The sequence below is a fragment of the Lathamus discolor genome, chromosome 3, assembly GCF_037157495.1.
Source record: "Lathamus discolor isolate bLatDis1 chromosome 3, bLatDis1.hap1, whole genome shotgun sequence".
Taxonomy (NCBI): domain Eukaryota; kingdom Metazoa; phylum Chordata; class Aves; order Psittaciformes; family Psittacidae; genus Lathamus; species Lathamus discolor.
The window spans coordinates 107113954-107135945 of NC_088886.1; the positions used below are offsets into that span (position 1 = coordinate 107113954).

Here is a 21992-nt window from a genome sequence, read left to right on the forward strand (position 1 = left end):
TGCCAGCGCGCACGGACGAGGGTCGCGTTGTGCCAACAACATTTCCTGCTCCTGGGGAGAGCGGGGAGCGAGCACTTCCGTGAAGCGAGCAGAGCCGGACCCGCCCACGTGCCGGGGGACAGAGAAACCGAGGCCAGCGCCCGGCCCGGGGCCGACCGGTAGCGCAGGAACGGATAAGCGGGGGGGGGGGGGCAGAGGCGTGGCCCAGGGCCGAGGGGGCCCGGCCCCTGCCCGGGAGGCGGTACCGGGGCCCGGCGCAGCCCTCCCGGTCGCTGCGGGCCGCGGGGGGGCGGTGTCGGCGCGGCCGGGGCCGGCTCGTTCCGCGTTGCATTGCTTGGCACCGGCCCTCCCCGCGCCGCGGCCGCCGCCATGGCGGAGGAGCGGGTCTGCTGCGTGGTCAGCGTGTCCGGCCCGACCGACGGCGCCCGGAGCTGCAGCGGTGTGGTGCTGAGCCGCGGCCCCGCGCTCGTGCTGTGCCAAGGCGCCGTCTTCGCCCCGTTCCTGCGGGACGGCCCCGCCGCCTGGGCGCAGCCCCGCGCCCTGCTGCCTGCCGCCCTCCGGCCCTGCCCGCGCATCCTCGTCCTGCAGCCCCCGGCGGGGAGCCGCTCCCCGGCCCTCGGCCTTGAAGCCGCGCCCGGCGGCCTGCAGCGGCATGAGGCCGGGCTCCTGGCCCTGGTGCCCTGCGGCACCTTCCGGCAGGCACTGGGGCGAGCCTTCGGGCCGGCCGAGCAGTGGCGCTTCGGCGGGGAGGCGGCGGGGGACGACCCGCGGGCCCTGCACTGGTTCGCCTGGCTGCGGGTGCCCGGCCTCGACACCCCCGGCGGGGGCTGGACCGCCCGGGCGAGCGCCGGCTGCCTGCGCAAGGGCGAGGGGCTGCTGGCCTGCGGGTCCCCGTTCGGCGCCCTCTGCCCCGACCTGTTCCTCAACACCCTGAGCAGAGGCGTGGTGAGCAACCTGGCCGGCGAGGAGAACGCCCTCATCCTGACGGACGCGCGCTGCCTGCCCGGCACCGAGGGCGGCGGGGCCTTCCTGCCCTCGCCCGACGGGTCTCGCTTGGTGGCCGTCATCGCCGCCTCCTTCTGCTGGAAGGGCGCAGAGTGGGTCGGGCTCACGCTGCTCTGCTCCCTCGCCGCCATCCTGCGCAGCAGCGCCAGCGTCCTGGGCGAAGCCGGTGCCGCGGTGCCGCCGGTGCCGCCGGTGCCGGGGCGGGTGGCGGCAGGCGGCGGGCGGGACCCGCCGGGCTGGGTGGCGCTGGTGGAGAGCGGGGCGGCGTGGGGCTCGGGGGTGCTGCTGGCGCCGCGGCTGCTCCTCACCTGCCGGCACGTCGTGGAGGCGGGGGGCCCGCTCCGAGTGACGCCGGCGCCGGGCCCCGGCCGGTGAGTGCCTCGGCGTGCCCCCACCTCGACCCCCGCCGTGTGCCCCTGCCGGGACGGCTCACGTCCCGTGTCCCTAGGCCCGCCGCCGGCCTCAATGGACGCGTGGTGTTCACCACCGAGGAGTCGTCCCCCTTCGACGTGGCGGTGGTGGAGCTGGAGGAGAGCGTGCCCGGCTTCATCCCTCCATGCCCGGCAGACACCTTCCTCGCAGGTAAGCGGCCAGGGGACGCATGGTGGGGGGGGCGGAGGGGGAGGGAAATCACCCCCTTGCCCCGCGCTTCTGCCTCATCATCGCAGGGGAGGAGGTGAGCGTGGTGGGGTTCGGGGCGCTGGGGCGGGCGTGCGGCCCCTCGGTGACAGTGGGAGTCCTGTCGGCCGTGGTGGTGGTGGCCGGGCGCCCCGTCATGCTGCAGACCACCTGCGCCGTCCATGGGGGCTCCAGCGGTGGCCCCCTCGTCTCCTCCCGTAGCGGACGCCTCCTGGGTAAGCCGGGGTCTCCCGTGGGTGAGGGGGGCCCTTGTGTGTCCCTGAGCGGGGCCTGGTGACGTGGGCATCACCCCTCTCCCCCCCCAGGGATCGTGGCCAGCAATACCCGGGACACCGGTGTGGGATCCACTTACCCCCACCTCAACTTCTGTATCCCCATCACCATCGTGCAGCCCCCCATCGCTCACTACCGCCGCACTGGGGACCCCGCTGCCTTTGCTGGGCTCAACAGGGCGAGTGACGGGGTGCGGGCGGCCTGGCGGCTCCAGCGGCAGCCGGGGCCTCCCAGCAAGCTCTGACCCCCGTGCGGGGGGCTTGTGACCGGGACGGCGCTGCCCGATGCTGTACCCCAGCGGAGGGTGGGCATCCTGGGGAGGGGGACAAAGGCAGAGCCCCTGCCAGCTGCTGCTGACCCCAGACTGGGGGGGTGAAGCTCGGGGGTTGTTTTGTTTTGTTTGCTCTCCAGAGCCATAAATGCTGCGAGTTGAGGCCCTGGTGTCCTGTGGTGCTGAGCAGCTGGGGTGGGGGGAGTGCAGGTCCTGGCTGGATGTGGGCTGGATTGGGGGGGTCTTGTAAGGGATGTTCTGGGTCAGGAGTAGGATTGAGTAGGGATCGTGGCTGGAAGGGTTATAGGTTGGGGTCCAGGATCGGGAAAAGATGGTAGTTCTGGGTGCTGCTGTGGCTCAGGGCCCTGCGGAGGGGGAAGATGGGGCTAATTTGGGGCTGGGCTGGGGTCGGGTGCTGGGGTGGGGAGTAAGTATATTTGGAGGAAGGTCAGTTGCATCCTTCTGTCAGCTGAATGCAGGGACCAGACCGGGGGCACCCCAGCCTACCTGAGGGACAGGAGCAGGGCCCCCCCGCCAGCCCTGGCTCCCCTCCCGGGCGCACGGAGGGGGTCAGGGCAGGCACGGGCAGGAGAGCGCTTGACACAGCACAGGGTATTTATTTCACAGCCGCTACACAACGCCGGGGGCCGGGGCAAGCACAGCACGAGGGGGATGCGGGGCGAGGGGGCAGGTTTTCGATGGAGGGGGGGTTGGTTTTGTTCCTTTTCTCCCCACGTTTATTAGCGCTGCTGGCCCGGGCGCAGGGCACGCAGCCGCGCACTCGGCCTGCTCGGCTTTACCCAAAGACAAAAAGCTCAGATTCGCACAAGCGCAGCTCCCCGCCCCGCTCGCCCCCTCCCTGAGCGGGCACCCCGATGCCCCATCCCACGCAGGGCTGCGGGGGTACCCCCGCCCCACGCCACACCGGTGGCAGGGGTTCACGGGGACCCCCAGCTGGGGGGCTGCCACCCGGCTGTGCCGACCGCCAGGCTCCGCCGCTCCTCTACCAGATGTAGCCACCATCATCGCCCTCGCCTGCTTCGCCCTCCTCTTCCTCGCCTTCCTCACCCGCCTCCTCGGGCTCCTTCTCCTCCTCGTCCTCCCAGCCCACGCTGCTTCCGAAGTCACCTGAAAACCCCGCTGCCTCCTCTGCCGGGGCGAGGGGCAGAGGCTCACGGCCGGGTCCCCGGGGCTGTGACCCCCTTCCCGGGCAGGGGGGTCACCCCCCGCCTCCTCTCCGTGCACTCACCGCAGTCGGGGCTGCCGTGGCTGCGGGTGCCCGTCAGCTCGACACCGTGCTGGTCCACACACCAGCACTCGCCGCCGCCCGGCTCGCACTGCGCCCGCTGGTAGTACCCGTCCTCGTCACAGCTGGGGATGAAGGTGCCTGCAGGGAAGCAGTGACACCGCACGGCCACCCAAACACATGCAGTGCAGGGCCCCCTTCCTCCCCAGCCTGGCTATGCAGGGCCCTGCCAGGGGACAAAGGTCCTGGGACCCCTCACTCACCCGGCTTTTTTTTAGCTGCTTCTTGGATCTGAATCTTCTCCAGCTCCCTCAGACAGGGCGGCTCTGCAGCACCCCCATACGCCCTCTTAGGGTGGCCGTGCAGCCCCGCAGGGTGGGCGTCCGCCAGCCCTATGATGGCAGCCCCCTGACCCCACAGCGTGCATCCCCATGGTGTGCATTCCCCCTCAACCACCCGCTGAGACCCTGCAGCATGCAGCCCCCCATGGTTTGCATCCCCCCTGACCCATGGTGTACTTCCTCATGACCCCACAGCATGCACATCCCCTACCTTCCCCCCAGTGTGCTGCCCCTCCAACTCCGCAGCATGCATTTCCCATGACCACACAGTGTGCATCCCTCTAAATCCCATGGCATGCATCCCCCGCCACGGTGCGTATCCCCCCAGTGCACTTCCTGCCATGGCAAGCATCCCCCCCACCCTAACCCCACAGCATGGATTCCCTATGGCCCCACAATGTGCATTACCCTGACCCCTTGGCATGCGTCCTCCTGACCCCACAGCACCCCCCCCAGGCATTCACCCCCTGCCCCAGCAGGACACAACGCACTTTCCCTCCAGAAGCAAAAGCACCACTCGGGAGCAGAGACGCGGCCGTCCTTGGAGGTGTCGCAGGAGTTGAAGAAGGCGCGGATGCACACCTCGTACTTGTCCAGGTTGATGGCAGCCAGCTCAGCCGCCTCCAGGAAGAGATCCCCGCTCGTGTCCAGCCGGGCGAACATCCACCCCACTGCCTCCTTGCAGCTGGCTGCTACGCTCCTCTCCAGCGCTGGGGGGCAGGATGCGGCCCATGGCTGCTAGGATCCCCCCCATGGAGAGTGCCCCACGTCCCCTCCCCTGCAGCGGGGACACGTACCGGTGCTCGGGCTGGCCGGGAGGCTGCCGGAGCCATTCTGCTTGGCATTCTCCCGCAGGAGCTGGAACCAGTCACGCAGGCGGTCGCCCAGGTCGGCCAGGTCCTGCCCGGTGCATGGCTCTGGGAATGGCCCGGGGTGCGGTGTCAGGCCAGGCAGGGCTCGGGGACACCCCCCGGTGCTCCCCATACCGCTCACCTTGCTTGCTGTCGACGGCAGGGCTGTGCGGGGTCGGGCAGGGGCACTGCCCCTCGCACCGCACCGTCAGCTGCTTGCTGGCCAGGCACGCCTGCTGCTCCAGCTTGCACTGCGGGGTGGCAGCGGGACATCGGCGGGGGGGACACAGCAGTGCCCCCCTCCCTGCGCTCAGGCGCCGCCATCCTTACCGCCGAGCTGTAGGTGTGGCCGTCGGAGCCGCAGACGGCGGCGAGCGGCGCGGCGTGGCAGGGCTTGCAGCCCCCGTGCGCCTTGGTACTGGGCAGCTTGATCCTGCGTGGGGTGAGAGGCAGGCGTCAGCGCCGGGCCCGCACCGTCACCTCTCCCAGCCAGAGGCTCAGCCCTGGCCCTGCAGCCCTCCTACCTGTGCTCCAGCTTCTTGCGGCTGATGCACATGGCACGCTGGTAGCCCTGCGCCACGCACACCTTGTGCCGGCTGCACTTCACCTTCTGGCAGGGATCCTTGGTGGTGTCCAGGGCTGAGGGGGCAGAGAGGGGCAGGTGCAGGTGGGGACCCCTCAGGGGAGCCCAGCAGCAGTGGCCACCAGCCGGCCTGGCACAAAGTGCCATTCAAGCCGCAGCTGGGCAGCACCCCAGCACCAGCTGCCGCTTCCCGGCATGCACCAGCCCCAGTGATGCTCCAAGCCGGAAGGAAAAAGCCTGGGGGATGTGGGCAGAAAGCGTTCCCCCAGCCATGGTGGCTGGCACCGAGCCCCATGTGCCCCATCCCAAACCTGTCCCAGCTCCATCCCAGTGGTACCTTCGTCCCCAGGCTGGTTGTCCTCCCAGCTCTTGATGTAATCGTCCTGCAAAGGGGGCAGAGCCTGGATGAGTGCAGGTGGCCAGAGAGGTGACACCAGGCCAGGTGTGCCACCACCCAACTGGGCTCACCGGCCCAGCAAGGCTTCCCCTACCTTGCACACCCCCCCCACACCAGGAGGGGAGCAAGCAGGGGTGGGGAGCAGCCTCCCCCTCACAAGCAGGCTGCACCAGGGCAAAGCGGCCCCCGGATGCTCACCTCCACCTCCTGGCAGCACGGCAGCGAGATGGCCCAGCCGACACCGGAAAAAAGAGAGAGAGAGCAAGAGTGCCCGCTGTCAGCCCCGGGACAGCCCGAAACCTCTGCTCCTGGCCCCAGCCCACGGTGATGGGCGCACTGTGCCAGTTCACCACCCTGACCTTTGCAGGTCCTCAAAGGTCCTTTCACCCCCAGATGTCACAGTCACCCACCCCCATTCTGACTCAAGACCTGTAATCCTGGAGAGCCTTTATAGAGGGTAAAACCTTCCCCACCATCCCTTGGCCAGCCAGGAAATGCAGGGAACAGGGATGGAAAAGGTATCAGGTGGAGGAATCCCCCTGGGGCCCAGCAAGGCCCCACAGGATCCATGCGTTGTGGCAGTCCTTGTGCTGCTGCCTGTTTTTTTCCATAGCAAGCCCAGGAACAGGCTTAGATGGATGCTGCTGCCTGAGGAGGCAGGGCTGCTCCCCCGGGGCCCTGAAAGCATCCCAGGAGCCAGGAGGAGCAGTGGGGGACTCAAACCCTCCTGCCAAGCAGCATTGCTCACCCCACAGGATGCTCTGGAGTGGGTTTTGTGATAAGGCAGGAGCTCTGGGGAGGGCAGGCAGGGGTTTGGATGGCAGCCTGAATGAGCGGCAGCTCCGGAGGGGATGTCTCTAGCTCCAGCGCAGCAGTGTTTGCACTGCAATCGATAGCCGCGTTCCCGTGCCGTGATTAGTAACACTGCGGTGCTCAGCAGCTCCCTGCAGCGCAGCTCCCAGCACAGCCGCTGGCCTCCTCCCCGCTGCACCGCGGGTCGCGCACCCCCCCCCCCCCCCATTCCAGTGCTGCTTGGCCAAAACCCACATAAATCCACGGGATTTGCTTATTAATCCACGCCAGCCATCGGCAATGTCACAGACCCCTGGACCCGAGGAGATCTGGCACAGCTAGGCAGGCCCCATGTGTGCTGCTAGCACCCGCGGATAGGGGTCTCTCAGCCCCAAATGCCGCGGAAATGCCCAGTGCCATGGGGGCACATCCACATGTGCTCCCCCTCGAGCATTTTGCAGGCGACTGACGTCCCGGGTGCCCAGTGCTGCGCTGCCCAGCCGGATACATTGCTGGAGGAGGTCTCCGGGGAGGCATTAGCCCATCCCAGGCACCTTCACCCGTGCTTTGTCCCCCTAGCTGGTTTATCTGGGGGGGGGGGGGGGGTCGTGGGGCACATCTGCCGGCAGCGCATCCTTGCTCCAAGGTGAACCTGCACACGCATTTGAACAAAGACTGGAGGGGCCGGATGTGTGCCCCCTCCCCGCTCCCTCGGCTGCCGCAGGTCCCCTGGACGACCCCCCTTGGCTGAGACTGCAACGACGTCGCCCCCCCGACACGAGCTGGGTGTGACATGGGGGCAAAGGTGTAAAATAAGCCCAGGAAAGGTCCCAAGTGCCCCAGAAAATTAAGGGCTAGAAACAGATGCCACCGAGGGGCTGTGTAAAAGCTCGGGGTTAGGGGATCCAGAACCGAATGTGCCCGTCGCCTGCCACCGCTCCGGAGGTGCCTGCATCCTCCTGGTCCCTGACTCGCGTCCTCCATCCCCGGGACCGCCATCCCCCGGGACACAGCCGGCCCCGGCTCCCCGCAGGGCTCAGGGGAGCGCGGAGCAGAGGTGCCCTGTCCCCCGCTGCGCTCCTACCGAGGGGCTGAGGCTAGGGCGCAGCCCCCGCGAAAGGTAGGCAGGGCCTGCCTGTGCCTCTGCCTGCTGCCCTGATGCGGTGCAGTGGACAGCACATCCAGGTCCCTGGCGAGATTGGCTTTGGTGTCAAGCCCTGGCCACGGTGGCCTTGGCATTAGCCGCGCCAGGTTTGGCGATGGGCACGGTGGTCTCGGCGCTGCCGTGCCGCGAGCATCCCCCGGGTACCGGGGCCGGCAGCCGCCCACGGCCGCCGCGGGAGGCAGCGGGACGCGGGCAGCGCCGAGCACCCCCGGCCGCCTGCGGCGGAGCTGGCGCCGGGGGGAGGGTCGTGCTGCGGCAACCGCAGCGGCGGGGCGGGGAGGGGGCTCCCGGTGCCCGGCGGCGCGTCCCGTTCCCCCCACCCCCGCCCCGCTGCCGGCGCGGACTCACGTCTCGGAAGCGGTTCCAGTGCTTGATCCTACCGCCGTACTGGGAGATGGAGGAGAGCCATTGCTCATCCTCCATGAAATTGCCGGGGCTCTCCCCCGCCACGGCGGGCCCGGAGCCGGTGGCGGGGCCGGCGGCGGGCCCGGCGGCAGCGGCGGCAGCGGGCAGGAGCAGGGCCAGCAAGGCCATCAGGGCGCGGCGCCCGCCGCAGCCCCGCATGCTGCCGCAGCGCCGGGGGGAGCGGGCGGCGCGGCGGGAGCGGAGCGGCGCGGCGCGGTGCGGTGCGGTGCGGTGCGGTGCGCACGGGGAGGCGCCGGCGGCGAGTGCGGCCGCGGGGCGGCACCGGGCGGCACCGGCGGGAGGGCCGGGGCGGGGCGTCCGCCGCGCCCGCCGCACCTGCGCGCCGGCACCGGGGCGGAGGAGCCGCCGGTACCGCACGGCAAGGCATGGCACGGCACGGCTGCATCCCGGTCCCTACCCTATCTCCATTCTTTATCCCTCATCCTGCATCCTGGTCCCTACCACGTCCCCACAGCGCGCCCCCCATCCCTTCCACATTTCCATCGTGTAACACACATTCTGCATTCCCAGTCCCTACTACGTCGTCCCCATCCCACACCCCCGGTGCCTGCCATGTCCCTATCCTGCAATCCCCAACTTGCATCTCCTGACCCTGCCGTGCCCCCACCCTGCAGCCCTTGCCCTCCATCCCCACCAAAACTCTACCCTCTATTCCCCCATTTTCCAGCCCTTGTTCTCACCCTTTATCCTCTGTCCCTGACATGTCCCCACCCTGCACCCCCCATCTTTTACCCCATCACTGCCATGCCACCCTGTGATCCCTTGGCCACCCCAGCACTGCATTTTGGGGCTCCAGGAAGGATATCCATCCCACCCCCGAGGGACGCCACAAAGCAAATCAAGGCAGGCGAGTTTCACACCACTGCTTTTGGGGCTTCCCTCCTCTCAGCCCAGGGAAGGCAGGCAGGCAGGCAGGGTGGGCATGGGGCCACTTGCAGGGACATCTCTGCTGAGGCTTGGCAAGGAAGGGTGCTGACAGCTCACTCCAGCTGCAGCTGCAGCTGGGGAGCTCCCAGCACACACATGGCTTTTCTTCTCTGCAAGGATGCTCAGGATAGAGACAAAACACAGCACATTTCCTCACAGGAGAAGCAGCAGCTAGAGGCCATGGAAGCAGCAAAGCTGACCCTCACAGAGGCTGCTGCATTTGGTAATAAAGCTGGATTTAAGAAAATTGTTATTTTCAACTTAATGGTTAATGATGAACTGTGCTCCTGACCTGGGCTCCAACGAGTCTTGCTGCTGAGCAAAATGATGGCATACAGCAACTTCCTCTGTGCACTAAGGATGCAGGGATCTGCCAGCAGGGTGGCCAGCCTCCAATGCAGCCTAGGTGGGAAAAGAAGCGGAGCAGCAGATTTCAGTTTCAATAAATTTTAGGCAAGCTCTAAAGCATCAGATTATATCTTACAAAGCTGTAACACTGCCTGATTTAATGGGATTTCAATTCATTGGTGCAGGACCATGCATAAACCAGTTTTATCATGCTCAGTATGGAACTGTTTAATTATATTTATGAACAATGACAGATGATAATCCATCATGGTATATTTTCTTCTGGCCCCCACCCCCAAATAGCAGTAGTTGTGTTTTATTTATGTGAGTAGCTCCCTTGTGTAAGGGTGAGGGGATACAACACTCAACTCTGCCCCCTTCATTCGTGTAAGTGCTCGTTTCAAAAGCACTGCCAGCAAAGTAGAGCTGCCACTCCACCAGACTCACGTGTGTGCTTAACATTATACAAGGGGATCAAGCGAGGTGTGAATTTAAGTACATGCACAATGGTTTGCTGGATCTCAGCCTAACCTACGACTCCATGGATGAGAGAAAAAGACCAGAACTCTTAATTCTGTCCGGGAGCACGGGTGTGAAACAAATTTAGCCGTGCCAGGCTAGAGCAGCGGGATAAGCCGCTTACCACCGAAATGCAACCAACTTCCAAATGCTCACAGAAATAATTGTCCTTAAAACATGTCTGCACTAGTGGGAAGTGGAGGAGTATCCTTAGGTCAGCCCCTTCCTTGTAGAAAAGTCGTGTTTGGCTCCATGCCAAGATACTGTTCGGAAGGTCAAAGCTAGTCCCACATTAGGAAGGTGAGAGGGCTCACTCCCAAGGCCAGCTGCACTGCGCGCCCACCCCAGTGAACAACAGCTCGGAATCACCCAGGAGCTCTCTGAGGTGTATCTCTCTTCCTGCACAGGCAGCACAGCTGGTGGCTGTGCGAGTAGCTCCCAGGTCTGTTCTTTGGGTGGCTGATGAGATTTGCTGAGTACCTCTTCAGGCTGGCGGAAAGATGACAGAAACTGGTGTCAAGTGCTCTCAGCACCTCCCTGCATCGGGCTGCTAGTGAGCATGCCAGTGCTCTGCTTGCTGAGGAAACGGTTTCGAGTGACCTGTCTTCCTTCACTTTGAGAGCACAAAGGCATTTATTTGGCTGCAAGAAAAAGCAGAGACAAAAAGCCCCATGGCTGTAATTGGGTGCAAGCACAGATGCCACAGTAAAAGGCAACCAGCACAACCACATATGACTTGATATCCTGGCAAGCAGGCTTGAAGGCAGAGATAGTCGGTTTGGTCTTGGAAACAACTGGCAACGCATTTTGGGGAAAAAAAGAAAGCCACTCCAAATCCTGACCATCTCCAGCTGCTGCTCAGGCATGCAGTCAGAGCATGGCCACACCAACTCATTTTGGGAGGAAGGAGATGGGATTAAAACCTCTTACAAACAATCACTAAAACCAGTGGGTGCTGAGGGAGCAGCCCCATAACACACTCTCTGCTCTGATGACAGCGTAATTACACATTCATGGCAGCAACTAGGAAGGGGCAGTAGCAGCCGCCGTTCACTGCCAGGTTGTTGCAGAACAACTAAACACCAGCATCTTCCATTTTTCACACCGTTCATCCTCAGGCAAGTTGAAAGCTTGTGTTGCTGTTCTTACTGAACATGTTGATTTACAAGAGCAAACAGTTGTCTTCAGATCTCTGAAATAATCACAATGGTATCAAAGGGTTTTGCACTCCTTTTAACAGAGGAACCACCTACAAGGCGTGTATTTTTTGACACGCTCCAAAACGGTCACTGGAAAAAGCCCCTACCATAAATGCTTTCTTATTAACATAGTTGTGTGCTGGAAGTTTAATTACAGAAACTATCAATGCAACAGGAGATAAACACTTTGCTTTTGAAGGGAATTACTTTATTTGGAGATCTACATTACACAGGCACACTGCTGGAGATCCAAGCAATGCCTGACCTCAATATCCTTAAATCATGCTCCAGGGATCAATCTTGGATTTTAAATACTTATTTCAAGAACAAACTTCCTTCTTCTGAAGGAAAGCTATGCTTAAACACCGGCGATGCCCCAAAAGCCACCTGCACCAGTTTTTCTAGTTGTTTTCTTGGAAAACAAACAGGCCACAGACATCACATGGGCACCTTAGCAACATTTCCATTACCAATGGGGAAAGGAGGTGGAAGGATCCCAGTTCCCCCAAAAGGGAGGGCAAGCAGGATGTGTAGGAAAAGCTCCAGGGGAATGCCATGGCTCCCAGCCGCAACGTGCTTTCGAGGAGTGACGAGGCATTCCTGCTGGAGTTCCCAGGTTCCTATCCAAAATTCGTGTCTCATAAAAACATTTCACAGAAGAACATGTGCCTCTGCACAGAGTGAACCTGCTGCAGCACCCGCGTTGCTGTTTCAGAACATCAGCTGCCCAGACGTTGCGTAGTAGCCAGTGGCATCTGAGGAGAACCTCTGGGAAAGTCGCACTGAGTCCAGCTGCACCTCTCCAAAGTAGAAGTTCTCGAAGAGCTGAAAGAGAGGAGAAAAAAAACATCTGAGGGGCACCTAGAGAAATGCAACCTCTACCTGGCCCAGGGATTGCTCACAAGAGCTGACCCTGCAAAACCCCTCTACTCATAGACCTGTTTTGCCTTTAATTAAAGTATTCTTCAAATTATTGCCCCCTCTTAAGACTGCATTTAGCCTTTAAAGCAATCAGGGTATGAAATGAACACCTCTTTTCTACAGCAGCAGTTGCTCACACCTTCCCTACCTTGCTTTCTGACTGTGCCTCATTTAGGGAGCTTGGGGAAGCTCCTGACCAGCCTGAAGGCCATCACTCCCAGGTGTCTCTTGAGGTCGCAGGTTCCACAGGAGCAGGGATTGAGGCCAGGGTGTTTTTACAAAGCCACAGGACATACGACTTAACAGTTATGGCTCAGTTCTAATTCAAGCTAGCAGGCTAGAGGTGCAAGGTTCTTCATCCCAGGACTGACCCCACTTTGTTCAACAAATCCTTCTTTGTTCAGCAAAGACTTGAGGGCAAATTAATGAAAGCAAGCCAATTCAGGGACCCGGAGGCGTGTCTCTGCTGATTAATCCAGTTTATGAAGCAGATCAAAAAAGTGACATCAGAATTTCTTACAGGGAAGTTCAGCAATACTGCTAGTAAGGTATTGTGTCCAAGAATAAAGTAATCCTCCTATTCCATTAAGACACAGGAAATTGCTCTACCTGGAAACATCAGTCGTGCCTTAGGAAAAGCTTTTCAGTGAAGATGCTAGTTTCAAAACTTCCCTTAACAGGAGCACTGTGAATCGCCGAGGGCCTGAGCAGTGACATCTCCTCACTGCTGAGATCTCTGAAATGTCCATTCCATCTGTCTCCTATTGAATTTTCTATCTGTCCCTGCAGGCGTTAGTTCAAGACAGTCTCACACCCCTTCCTCCCATTACAGAAGGCACAAACGCTAAGGCTAATGGCCAGCAAAAGCCAATGCATTAATTACAAGGCATCCTCCCAGAGCCAATGGTGCATCAATTCCTCCATACAGCAAATGACTGAAACTCCAAATACCTAGTTAGCATCTGAAAGGCTGTACTTCACTTCCTCCAAAAAGGCATTTGGCTTGCCTGGACTGATTTGAGCACAACTGCTCTTTTGTTGGGTCTCCCAAGGGTACTGTATTTTGCAAATACCTCTTTTTTTTCACAAGGGAACCAGCTAGACTTCTTTCAGGACAATTCCTGGTTTCATTGTCACTCGTCCACAAAGGAAAAGTGCCCTAGGGAAAGTGATTCCTTGCCCATCTTCAGGACAGAGCAAGCAGGGCTTTGGCCAGGGAGCACCACCAAGGTAAGTGGGTCACAGACCAGACATCAGGCACCATGATGAATCCAGGCCTTGCTCCAGACTGCCAGCTTATCCAGACTGCTCTCCACTCAGGGTTTGGCTGAGGCCAGCAATTCCTCATCGACACACGACAGTCAGAATGGCATCTCGGAAGACAAGGGGTATTTATGTGTGCCGAGCCAGTTCTCAGTGATTGCCAAGCCCCTGCTTCAGTTTGAAATGGCTGCAGCTGCAGTCAGACGTGCTGCAGAGCACTTACTGCCAGCAGCCCACCTGCCAGGGACCACTCTCTCCTTCCTGGATCTGCCTGTGTGGTAGCACAGGCAGTCAACCCCAAACTGCTTCTGCAAAAAGCCTCTGGGTTAGCACAAACACCGCAAAGAATGGGGTTTCTCTGCACTGGACCATTCAGTCACAGTATGCCTGATGAAGAGAGGTGGTGGGAAGCCTCCAGCTCACCTGCACCTCCCCACAGCTCAACGTGCCTTGGGGTGTGCCTTGGGGTCACACTTGTCCCTTAAGACTCTAGCACAAGGACTTAGTTTCCACAGGGCCTGAAGTAATTCATCACTAATCACTCAGACTCATAGTAAGCTGCAATTCACTGCCAGCTCTTCTGAGTTCGTACTTGGCATGAGCTAGGCACCACCACAGGAGTCACGCAGGTCCCTGTCCCAGCAAGTGGCCCCACTGCAGTAGCTGGGCTTCAAGCACTGTGTGCACAGCTCCATGCAGCCACTACTCTAAAGCAGGGCACCCTATTGAAAGAAGCTGTACTAAGGGAGCATCCCAAACAGGGAGAGGAGGAAAAGAGAGAAGAGAAATTATACAGCCATGCAAACTCCATTTGATACAATTAAAGATTTATACAATTAAAGATTAATTATGTTCCCAAAAGCCTGCGTAGTTCACGTTAGATGACTTAGGATAAAATGTCTCATTAATAAGAGATGGTAGTAAAAAGGCAGGGGGGTTGGCCTGCCTTCTCTTTTTGTTTTCACTGATCTCAGAAGGAAGGATGACTTCCAGCTCTTGAAGGCTTGCTGCAGTGCTTGCTCCCAGTGTGCCCACCCACCCCAAACCTTCACACCTGTCTGTCAAATCCACACTCCTTCCCTGACAGAGCACTCTCCATCCGGGAAAAAGGGAAGCCCTTTCTCTCCACTCCTAATAGAGGGAACAGTAGGTGCGCCATGAAGCAAGGTGATAATAGGATTTGAAAAGGATTTTTTTTTTAAGAGAAGGGGGATGAGACACATTTATTTCTGCAGAATGAAGGCTTTGCAAGCATGAAGAAAACAACGAACTGCTGGGATGTGCTGGTCCTGCCAGCAGCCCTGGAAGTCAAACCTTTATGCAAGAACAGCCAAAGGAAGAGTCTTTCAAATACTTGTTTATACTATTGCTGCACACCACAACCTGTTTTTCTTACAAAACACATGTACTTCTATGATTCTACTTCAAAGCAAAAATTAGTTAATAAGACAAACCCTCCCCCTCTTGCCTCGCACAGCCTCAGGCACATTGGACCAGAAAGACAGTCAGGAAATCCCAGAAGACACTGCCCAGGTCAAGGGCACTCCATTTGTACACTGCTGAAAGTGAAGCAAAACCCTTGTACCAAAGCACTTTGTATTCCCTTGGCTTTTTTAAGACCCACGACCTCTCATGTGTCCGAGTGTGTATGTGTTTCCCAGGGAGAATGCTGCTAGAACTATTGATTTTTGGTAATGTAGCTGTACTTTCTGAGAGTAAACATGCTACAAGATTTAGAGGACAACCACAGACACTTTTTTTTCTCTCTTTTCAAGCTGGCTTCTCACTGATGCTCCTTTGCTCCCTGAGGCTTTCCACAACAGAAGCCACTGGACAGCAGGTTTGGGGATCACAGCTGAGCCACTGTATGGCCAAGATCTGCCTCAGGCAATAGGGACGGAGACCCCTCAAACACCATCCTCTGAGACCCCCAAAACATCAGGAGCTGACTTCCCATCATGAAAGCATGCTGTGCTTGGGTCCCCAGGGGCTTGGGAAATGATTTCAGAAGGCCAAGGCTCTGCTTTCGACTTTCACTTCTATTTATCTTGGGGAGAAGCCAAGCAGAGCTGAGAAAGATATTTATATCTCCCCCCTTTCCCCAGCCACCACGGAAACGCTCTGGTTTCGGAGGAGGCCTGTAGCACTGCTGATGAAATGCCTCCAATAAAAGCACTTTAGCATTTTTTATTCTGGGCCAGGACAGAAGATACCTGGAGGTTGTTATGCTTCGTGCGCAAATGCTGACAACCCTAACACTTGCTCGTCAATCTCCTGCCCTTTCCCATGGGTGCCAAGGGCCCACCTTTCTCCAGAAAGGCTGCAAAGAGCAAGAGGAGGTGCAGATCAGGAACAGCGAGGAGGGAGGTGGGGGGGAGGAAAAACATAATCACCAGCATGGTTACCGAAAGCCGTGTCATTTGATTGGAGTGGGACGTGAGGCTCAGCAAAAGCACGGTAATTCTATAAATCCAAAACCACTGAAGGATTTACGTCCCCACTGCTTAAAGCATAGGGGAGGAGGTGGGGATTTTTATTTTTTTTTTAATATTATAAATGAAAATGAACCTGACGGAGGTAAAGGTCAGCTTATGAAGCCAACACCATACACGCCGTGCAAGCTACTAACTTCCATCAAGAGAATAGCACTTACCAGACTAAGTGCCCTCTGTCTCCCAGCTGCCTTCCCAAATTAAATTAGAACCGAATAAGGAAAGAGCATTGTTAACTTATAACCCCAAGCCAAACACCTCTAAGCAAATGTGCCAGAGATGTGCCCTCCTTTTGAAAACACAGCCAAAACTGCAGGCTCAGTTTTGGCTCAAAAGGCTCAGAAACTGCACAGCGAGATTGCCTAGAAGGACACAGCATCTCCCACAGGGAGGAAGCGGGTGCCTAGCGAGCAGCGCAGCATCCTCCCAGGAGCAGCATCCCAGGACATGCAGGGGATAGCAGGGATTGCAGGTGTAGCACCTTCTGTGAAAGCCGCTACCCCTGAGAGAGGGAATTTATTTATGCATGGGTAACCAATAGTTCATAGGTCAGCCTGCAAACTACTGCAGACCCACACGTGCAAGCGCTCCTCCTTCTCCCTGTGCCTTCTGGGGGTCGGGTCCAAGGACACAACCATGCAGGTAATGATGAAAGGCAGGCAGCCCTGTGGTAGCTCCCAGAAAGCAAGCTTTTCTCCATTTCTCCCCCAAAAGTAATTAATTCTGAGCCACGAAAAGCCAGCAGCACACCTGTCATTTCTAACACCCCAGTTTCTCTCATTTCAGGCAATTCTGTTCAGATGTTGGAAACTCTTCTTCCTCTAAGATCCGTTCCCCTCTATTACCTACAAATTACACACCAAGGTCTCCCTTGGGGTGCAGCAATCATTTTCTGAAGGCAGACAGAGGCTGAAGACTTATTTTGGGATAGAAAGAATCACAAACATCAAACCACTCTCTCCTTGCAAAGCTGAGCCAAAAATGCTAGTACAAACTTCAGCCCCCAAACCACAACAACTTCCATATCAAAGGCAGAGCAATGGATGCATCTTTTATACATTTTTTTTCCCTTTTGCTTAAGCCTGTAAATTAAGTTTTACCAAAACACTGTAGAAACAAATGCAAAGGAGGATGATTCCTCAATGAAGCAGATAAAATGTGTGTCTAAATGATGTGTTCCTGAGCGCAGGTATTTGTCAAACAGCCACCCTCGGGGGCTCGCTTCCCATAGACAACCCTCCCAGAATGAGACAGCACCTCTGTGTTCAAACCTGGAAACAACGGTAATAATTCACGGTGCTAATACATGTAAGGACAGCGGCAACGCGTTTCAGCTCCGGTTACGAAGAGTGGAGATGCCAACACAAAACCAGCGCTTTTAAATCACCTGTCATGGGCTCAACAAGCATGAGAAATATTAACGGATTCGCCTGGAGAGGCACTGGGCAGCAGGAGGACAAAATAAGTCCAGACAAGGGAAGAGAGTAAGAGGTATTTAAAACTTCCTTCACGTAATCTCTGGCTTGCAGTCACACTGCCTGGCCTGGATTTTGCTGCTACCATCAGGATTATTGATCAGCTTTTAAAGCCTTACATCGTCTATGGTAGTCAGCCAAAAAGGACCCATCCTGAATTAATAAAAAGTCCAAGCAGCTCTGCTGAGAACCTCAGTGCTCAGAAATGCTGAGGGAACAGCGATTCACTGCAGTGCCTCGCAATTAAAAACCACCACCAAAGAGCAGCATTATCACAGGATAAAATGCATCACAGGATAAAACACACACATACCCCCCAGTCTGCGGGGAGCTCACTTTGTTGTGAACTCCAGCCACAGAAAGCAGTGCCTTAGGGTAGGGGTATTATAGATTAACAGTACAAAACTGTCCCTGGTGAATCAGCGCTGCAGGCGAGCAGAGGCATGTAATGTCATTAGCCTGTGACCAATCAGCCTAAGAAACCTGTCTGCTCTCAGCAGGGAGTTGAAAGCAGACAGTTTTCCATTTTCCATATCTGGAATGAGCACAGAAATTAACAACTTCTGAAATGCGGGAAGAAAGAAGCTCACAGCTCCAGGAACCTATGGCTGCAGCCGAGCTCAGTCATTCCTGCCACACAGTCCACACTGAGGATGGAACACCAGCAATCCCTTCTCCTCTGTTTCACCCGGGTTGAAAGTGTTTATGCACCAAAAGATCCCCTCCAGGAAGTCCTACAAACAGGCTGATCACCACTTGTCTCTGCCTCCACGGCAAAATATGTGCAGGAGTATTGGTTTTGACAGGCAACCCAGCACTGTGGCTACGCAAGATCGCACCAGGAATCAGGGTCCAGCAGCAGAGAGCAGAACCGAAAGAGCTCAAACCAGATTAAACTCAAGCTTCGGAGGAGCCGCAGGCTTTACAATTTCGTCTGCTCTGCACACAGTGACAAGAGCCACCGATTCACCCAGCAGCACCCACTACCCCTGGCATGTCTTGATCAGGAGCAGTGGTGAATGAAGGAACAAACTCAGAAAGCTGGGAGGGATGGACAGTCCTTTTCCATGAGAAATCAGCATGCTATGGTGTTGTTACCCCCTTCAGAGAAGCGAAGCAAACAAAATCCCAAGCACCCGCTGACAAGCATGGAGAAAAATTAAGCATCGTTTCTGAAGAGCATCAACATGGAGCAATGAAACCTTTGTTTTCAGACTCTCTACACCTTCCCCTGGATACTCCTGGTGGTACTCACAGCAGAGCATGATCCCAACTCCCCAAACCCTTCTTGCACTATCTTACACTACATGGGAGGGGAGGGACTCAGACAGGATCAAGACCATGCGCTGTGACTTCTCCGAACAAACATCAGACTATTTTTTCAACTCATGAGGAATGACATATTTGAGTGCTTTTATAACACATCCACAGCTTGGGATGGAAAACATTCAGAAGAGCAGAAAACAACTGCTCTTCTAAATCATCTGGCTAAAGCACAACTGTGGTACTCAGGACAGTTACAGCAATGAAGGCGCTAACTGACAAACTGCTGTATTACAAAGCTGATACCAGCATTAAAGGATTGATAGAGAAAAGGTTACTGACGGCAAAAAAATACGGATGGATTAAAAAATAATAAAAAGATATAGAAATGTGAAAGTAACTGAAACACTGATGGACTCTAAGAAGAGTCCGCTGAACTTCAGCAACCTATCCATTGGAGCCATTCTGACTAACCTTTCCTGCATGAACCACAGCCTCCAATCCTGCTTTTGGGATCCCACCTGCCTGCTTAAGGTGCCTCACTCCTGTGACCTCCCACATAGACCTGTCAGGGCCTCTCAGGTCTGAGTAGCACCTCTGTTCCTCCTTGGCAGGCTGACCTGTGAACACAGTTCAGCAATGGAAAGCTGCTGGCAAATGAGGGACCTCAAGGGCCAGCCTGCCTGTGCCCCATTTTGGCTTTACAGATTTACACTCCCAACACCTCCCTGTTGACCACCCCAGGGGTCTACAGAAGTCTGTTACATCCATAGCAAGAAACGTCAGAAGCTGTTCCAGTTCCAAGGCTGCAGTATATGCTGGCAGAGCTCCTTCTTCCTCATCCTGAGAAATGCACCAAAACCTTTTCCATTTACTACCTAAACATGCCCAAACTATTACAGAAAATCCCCAAACCAAATCCCCTGGTGGCTCCCAGAAGATGAGACACAACTGGGCAATGTGTCAAGATCTGGGAAGTTTGTTCACTTAATAGGTTTTTCTCTTCTATTTTCCACTTCCAAAATAAGTTTTCTGAAGCAGTTTGGTGCCAAAAGAGAAATACCTGATTCCTGTATTATTCACTAGGGACACCACTTCATCAATGATTATCTGTCAGAGGTTTAATTGTGCTTGGAAGCTTGCCAGCTATAATGCATGAGAAGTGTAGGAAAAGCAGGCAGACAGGCACTCATCCAGAAAGGTGGCTCTTTCCAGCATTCCCCACCCTGCTCTCCAGAAGCAACTGCTTCCTCTTCATGGCTTTTTAAAGGACCACTGGCTGGGCATCCAACACCTTCCACTAATGCATAGGTGTTACAGGATTAAGATGTCATGCAGAGTGGCAGGGCAAGGGTGGAAGAGAGGGCTAGGAAGGGCAGAGAGAAGGTGGTTGTCACCTGGTCCATCACCATGGGCACACTGCCTGTGCCAAGGCCTCCAAGCATCAGCCACAAAGCTTGGTGGGTGTATGCAGAACGTTTGTTCTGCTCTGCAAGTGTGCAGCTGGCTCTGGAGTGTCTCTCCATCACCGATATAGCACTGAGTCCTTCCACCCAGATAACGCAAGGAACAGCCCTTCCCCTCTTCCGACCTCCGGCAGGTTTTAAAAGGTGGCAGCAGAGGCCCTTTCACCTCAGGAAGAAGGAAGAAGCTTTTTACCCTTAAGATGAATAAAACATGCAGACTTCAGGAGGCAGAAAATATGGTCATAAAAGTCCCAACTGTCTGTCTTTTGGGAGTGCAGCTGATCTGTTACCATTAGCAAAGCACTAAGTCCTTTATCGGTTGCATTCAGCTTGCTAATTCTGGAATCATATATATCCACAAACTTTGCCACAAACCACCAAGACCTGAAATTACAGACAAGTTAGGTTAGGCATCTTAGGTTAGCACAAGCCTAACACAGGATGGTAGTCAGGGGTATCTCCTCTGTAACACAGGAAGAAGCCTTCTGATTAAACCACTGGTGCCATCCCTTGGAATACAATAACAATATAACCATCTCTAGCTGGAAAAGTACCACCAATGTAAGAGAAAGAAGCATGTATGGAGTTCAGGGAGGAAGACCCTAGGTGTGCATGATGGGAGGTTTCTTTTTTACGTTTCTATTTTACTGAGACAAAGTAAATGCAACGTAAATGCCAAGAAGCTTTTTGTAGGTTCACAAATGTCATCTCATGGGTGTTTTGCATCAATTTCATGTAGTAATCATAAAAGTGACAAACTGAAGAAAGGACAAAAAGAGTTCATTCTCTCCACTGTCCTCTCCTTCCCCAAGGCAGGTGAAGCAAATTGGTGGCAGATCCCGGACTAACATCTCTGCTTCGTCAAAACAACTGGGACCCCCATTTTTCCAGGTCCTTAGAGCAATGCTTCATTACCTTTCCCATTACAAAGATTTTCCTAACACCTTATCTCTTACTGCAATTTAAGCCCATTTTTATGTCCTCCAGAGAATGGAGGACAGAGTATCCACTACTTACTAAAGCTTTCACATGCTTAAAGAGTTTTGCCTATGAGCTATCCTCCTCCTTCCCTTTATTAGCCTCCAAACAATTTTAAGTCTTTCAGCCTCAGTTCGTAGGTATTTTCTAGTCCTCTGATTACCATATCATTGCTTTCTGGGCTCTTTGGCCCATCCATGGTGCCCCAAACTGGACAAATACTTCAGTTAAGGGCTGAGTGCTAAGTATAGTCAGAGGTTTAGGTTACAGACATTTGCCTCTTTATTTCCACAGACTTACTAGCTTGTGCTCTGAAGCAGTCCCCCATAACCCAAACCCCAGCCTGCGGGGCTGGTATTGAGGCAGTTCTCCATCCTGCACTGATGCCACTACTCCCTCCTGGACCTGCACTTGTTCACAGCAGCCCGTTCGTTTCTGCCTGATTTCTCGAGATTATTTGGAGCTCTGTTCCCTCCTACTAGTAAGTGCAATTTTCCTGCCTCTCCCTAGCTGGGTTTTCTCTGCAGACCTAAGAGAAGCCTGTTTCATTCATTCTGCCCATAACATCCTTCTGACCTCCATGGGTAGGAAGGGTACAAGGTTTCCAGCTGAGCTCTGCAAAAATGGAAGCAGCCAATCCTTCTTCTGCCTGTTGCCATGAAAACCTTGTATCTTCATGAAACTGGAGCAAAGCCACCTCAGCTGCCAGAGGGTGATGCAGCAGTGGGGAGGGTGACATTCAGCAATAGTCTAAATTAACATTAGGCCTGTTTTTTTGTAAATAAAACTATTTGGGGTCAGGTGCAGCCTTTTGTTCAGTTGAGTTCCTCTCCCTCCATGGTCCCCCTCCTTCATAAATCAAATCTAGTGGTGCTCCTGCCACTGCAAAACCTTCACTTTAGCTCACAGTTTTGGGTCCACTCCCCTCTGCCACAAATCTATGAAAATTCATGCGCTTGAGGAAACCAAACCCTAGTTGCTATGGTGAGAGTCATTCTGCAAACTAAGAAACAAATACAAGTGGGACATTTGGAGGTTACTGGATTTTTGCACATCTTTCTGACAAGAATAAAAAAGCCCTCCAGAATATGAAAGGCTCTGCTAACTTCCCAGACCCTGCTACACCTCAAACATAAGCGATTTACAGTACTT

At 55.9% G+C, this 21992-nt stretch overlaps 3 protein-coding genes across 7 annotated transcripts in view; 1 reads left to right on the forward strand and 2 right to left on the reverse strand.

The window, feature by feature from the left end:
• Positions 1 to 354: 354 nt before the first annotated feature.
• TYSND1 (trypsin like peroxisomal matrix peptidase 1) lies at positions 355 to 21334 on the forward strand. Of its 3 annotated transcripts, XM_065671055.1 has the most exons (4): positions 355 to 1376; positions 1454 to 1587; positions 1674 to 1859; positions 1950 to 2350. In XM_065671055.1, the coding sequence occupies exons 1-4, from the start codon at positions 370 to 372 to the stop codon at positions 2159 to 2161; spliced, it is 1539 nt and encodes a 512-aa protein (XP_065527127.1). In that variant the 5' UTR covers positions 355 to 369; the 3' UTR covers positions 2162 to 2350. The 3 variants fall into 3 exon arrangements, with proteins under 3 accessions (XP_065527127.1, XP_065527128.1, XP_065527129.1); XM_065671056.1 differs by lacking the exons at positions 1674 to 1859; positions 1950 to 2350 and adding an exon at positions 21135 to 21334; XM_065671057.1 differs by lacking the exons at positions 1674 to 1859; positions 1950 to 2350 and adding an exon at positions 14942 to 15075.
• SPOCK2 (SPARC (osteonectin), cwcv and kazal like domains proteoglycan 2) lies at positions 2786 to 8147 on the reverse strand. The gene is made up of 10 exons (XM_065671051.1): positions 7912 to 8147; positions 5547 to 5592; positions 5151 to 5265; positions 4957 to 5059; positions 4769 to 4877; positions 4573 to 4692; positions 4267 to 4485; positions 3698 to 3760; positions 3438 to 3575; positions 2786 to 3337 (listed from the first exon to the last, which is right to left on the reverse strand). Exons 1-10 carry the CDS (start codon positions 8125 to 8127, stop codon positions 3192 to 3194), a joined length of 1275 nt encoding a protein of 424 aa, XP_065527123.1. The 5' UTR covers positions 8128 to 8147; the 3' UTR covers positions 2786 to 3191.
• The window catches only part of ASCC1 (activating signal cointegrator 1 complex subunit 1), a 40386-nt gene continuing 27232 nt past the window's right edge, over positions 8839 to 21992 (reverse strand). The window contains exons 10-12 of one of the 3 annotated variants that reach the window (XR_010610798.1): positions 11669 to 11807; positions 10264 to 10424; positions 8839 to 9318 (exon numbers count right to left, since the gene is read on the reverse strand). Coding sequence is in view for 2 of the 3 variants with exons in the window: in XM_065671060.1 (XP_065527132.1) it covers positions 11694 to 11807 (114 nt within the window). In the remaining variant the exon portion in view is untranslated. Of the gene's footprint in view, positions 9319 to 10263; positions 10425 to 11168; positions 11808 to 21992 lie in introns of those variants that run through there. The other 2 variants (XM_065671060.1, XM_065671058.1) reach the window with 2 other exon arrangements.